The 2,573-nt window shown below is 37.5% G+C and overlaps 1 protein-coding gene across 1 annotated transcript; it reads left to right on the top strand.

The window, feature by feature from the left end:
- Nucleotides 1-429: 429 nt before the first annotated feature.
- LOC100016691 (olfactory receptor 8G1) lies at nt 430-1,364 on the top strand. Its single transcript, XM_001370435.3, is given in 2 exon segments — nt 430-1,204; nt 1,207-1,364. Coding segments are annotated over 2 exon segments (924 nt in total). The 5' UTR covers nt 430-438.
- Nucleotides 1,365-2,573: the final 1,209 nt, after the last annotated feature.

Raw genomic sequence — 2,573 nt, forward strand, 5'->3', positions numbered from 1 at the left:
TCTAGGCTGCAGCCCTTACTCAATCCTGTTAGGACTGAATAGGGTGGAGATTGATTCCAAGTATCTCCATTGTATCAATTCTAAAATCAATCAAGACTCAAAGAAATTCCTGTTCTATGCTTAAGCATAGGTCAAAGTCCTTTCCATTGTTCAGCAAAGGGTTTCTGTCCTAAAGTAATCTTAAGAAGGGAAGAGAAGGAACCTCCCATGCCAATGGGGTTCCCATTCCAATAGACTATCAGTAAGAAATTTTCCAAGTATGAAATATCCCAATGGTGAAATTTCCAACATTTATAAGTCTAAGGAAATTTGAGGTTTACAGGACCTAAGAGAGAACAGGGATATGAGTCCATTCTTTTGCATGAGACTGAGGGTAATGATTGGGAGTCTCTCTAAAGTGGTACTTCTTTCCTCTCCCTACAGATCCTGTCCCAGAGGATGGCCATGAGAAATAACTCCCCAGTGACTGAATTTATACTTTCAGGGCTAACTGATTGGCCAGAAATCCAGTTGCCCCTCTTTTTCCTGTTCCTTGGCATTTATGTGATCACTGTGGTGGGGAACCTGGGCATGATCATATTGATTGTGCTTAGTTCCCATCTTCACACCCCCATGTACTATTTTCTCAGTAACTTGTCCTTCATTGACCTCTGTCACTCCACTATAATCACACCCAAAATGCTGGTGAAATTTGTGTCAGAATATAATATTATCTCTTATCCAGAGTGCATTACCCAGTTCTACTTCTTCCTTATATTTGCTATAGCAGAGTGCCACATGTTGGCCGTGATGGCATATGATCGTTATGTTGCTGTCTGTAACCCTCTTCTTTACACTGTCACCATGTCCCATCAGGTTTGCTTATGGCTCGTGGGTGGGGTGTACCTGCTGGGCTTAGTTGGTGCCACAGCTCACACTGGCTGCATTCTTAGAGTGTTCTTCTGCAAGAACCACATCAGTCATTACTTCTGTGAAATCCTTTCCCTTTTCAAGATTTCTTGTTCTAGCACTTACATCAATGAAGTGGTACTCTTGAACTTTGGTGCAATTAATATTCTCATCCCCAGCATTATCATTGTCAGCTCCTACATCTGCATCATCAACAGCATCCTTCACATCCAGTCCCTTGAAGGAAGATCCAAAGCTTTCAGTACCTGCAGCTCTCACATGGCAGCAGTTGCCCTCTTCTATGGCTCTTCGGCTTTCTGCAGCCCTCTTCAGAAAATTCCACAGACCAGGAAAAAGTGTCTTTGGTTTTTTATACTATCTTCATGCCCATGCTGAATCCCCTGATCTATAGTCTGAGAAACAAGGATGTAAAAGTTGCCATGAGGAAAATTATGGAAAAAAGAAATCTTGTATAATCAATGTCAATATTAGTTCCATGCTAAAATGGGCCACAAATAACTATTTTCACTTTTTTTTCTTTTGGAAGAAGTGGGAAGAACCCATCATCTTCTCCTTATCATTAATAGAATTTCACTATTACTTCTACTTCCCCCACAGTCTCTCCCTAAGTTTGTCTCCCTTACCATGCATTCTAAAGAAATGATTTAGATAAATTCTAAGGGCAAAAGTCTAATAGCAATGCTGATATTGCTACTGCAATATATCACAGTGGGACTCTGAAGGAACTAATGAAATTCCTTGTTCTTATTTCTTCTTAATTCTGTTGCATTAGAGGAAAAACTTTTTAGCCCCTGTAACCATAAAATCATGGGGTTTAAATAACAAATTATTATAAAGGCAATGTAACTGAATTGAAAACAGAACTATTTGGATAAGTAGAAGCAGAAAGGCAAGCAATAAGCATTTATATAACTCCTCCTATGTGCCAGGAAATATTATTTCATTTGATCCTCAAAACCAACCTGCAAAGTAGCTGATGTTATTTTATACTTTAGGAAAATGAGGCAAATAGAGGGTAGATGACTTGTTCAAGATCACAAAGCATATAAATACATACAACCCATTCTTCCTGACACCAGTCCTGAAATTTGATTCATCACACAACTTAGCTATCTCAATAACAGAAAAGGGTATCTCTTATTAGAGAGAAAATTGTCCATTACAGCCCAAAAGAGAATATAACGAACCAAGATCTTGACTGACAGTGAAGAAGAATAAAAGTACATATGACTTAAATATTTACCTAATTCCAACTAAAGCAAGCAGGAAGTAAGCACAAATAATTAATTTCATATCTGACAGAAGGAGGAGCTAGTTCTTCCACAAAGCCACAGAAAAATTAAACATCACATCTAGATTGTGTATACTTTAGGAATTAAAAAATATTGAGATGGAAATAGGTGGGGACAATTGCACTTTTATTTTGTAAGTATTCCTGACCTATCTCAGACTGAAATTTAGTAGGAATAATTCAAAGAAAGTGTTAGAAATGTGATTGGATTTCACCTGAAATAAGGATAAAACATTTTGTTGATAGTTTACAGTAAGCTGGCATCTAGAGATCAACGAGACTCCTTTTTGACCTCTCTAAAACTCATATCGATTCTAATTAAACTATATTAGTTATATATAACTTATTTCCATCTTCTTTCTATTGTGAAAAA

The sequence above is a fragment of the Monodelphis domestica genome, chromosome 4 (genome assembly GCF_027887165.1).
Source record: "Monodelphis domestica isolate mMonDom1 chromosome 4, mMonDom1.pri, whole genome shotgun sequence".
In the NCBI taxonomy this organism is placed as follows: Eukaryota; Metazoa; Chordata; class Mammalia; order Didelphimorphia; family Didelphidae; genus Monodelphis; species Monodelphis domestica.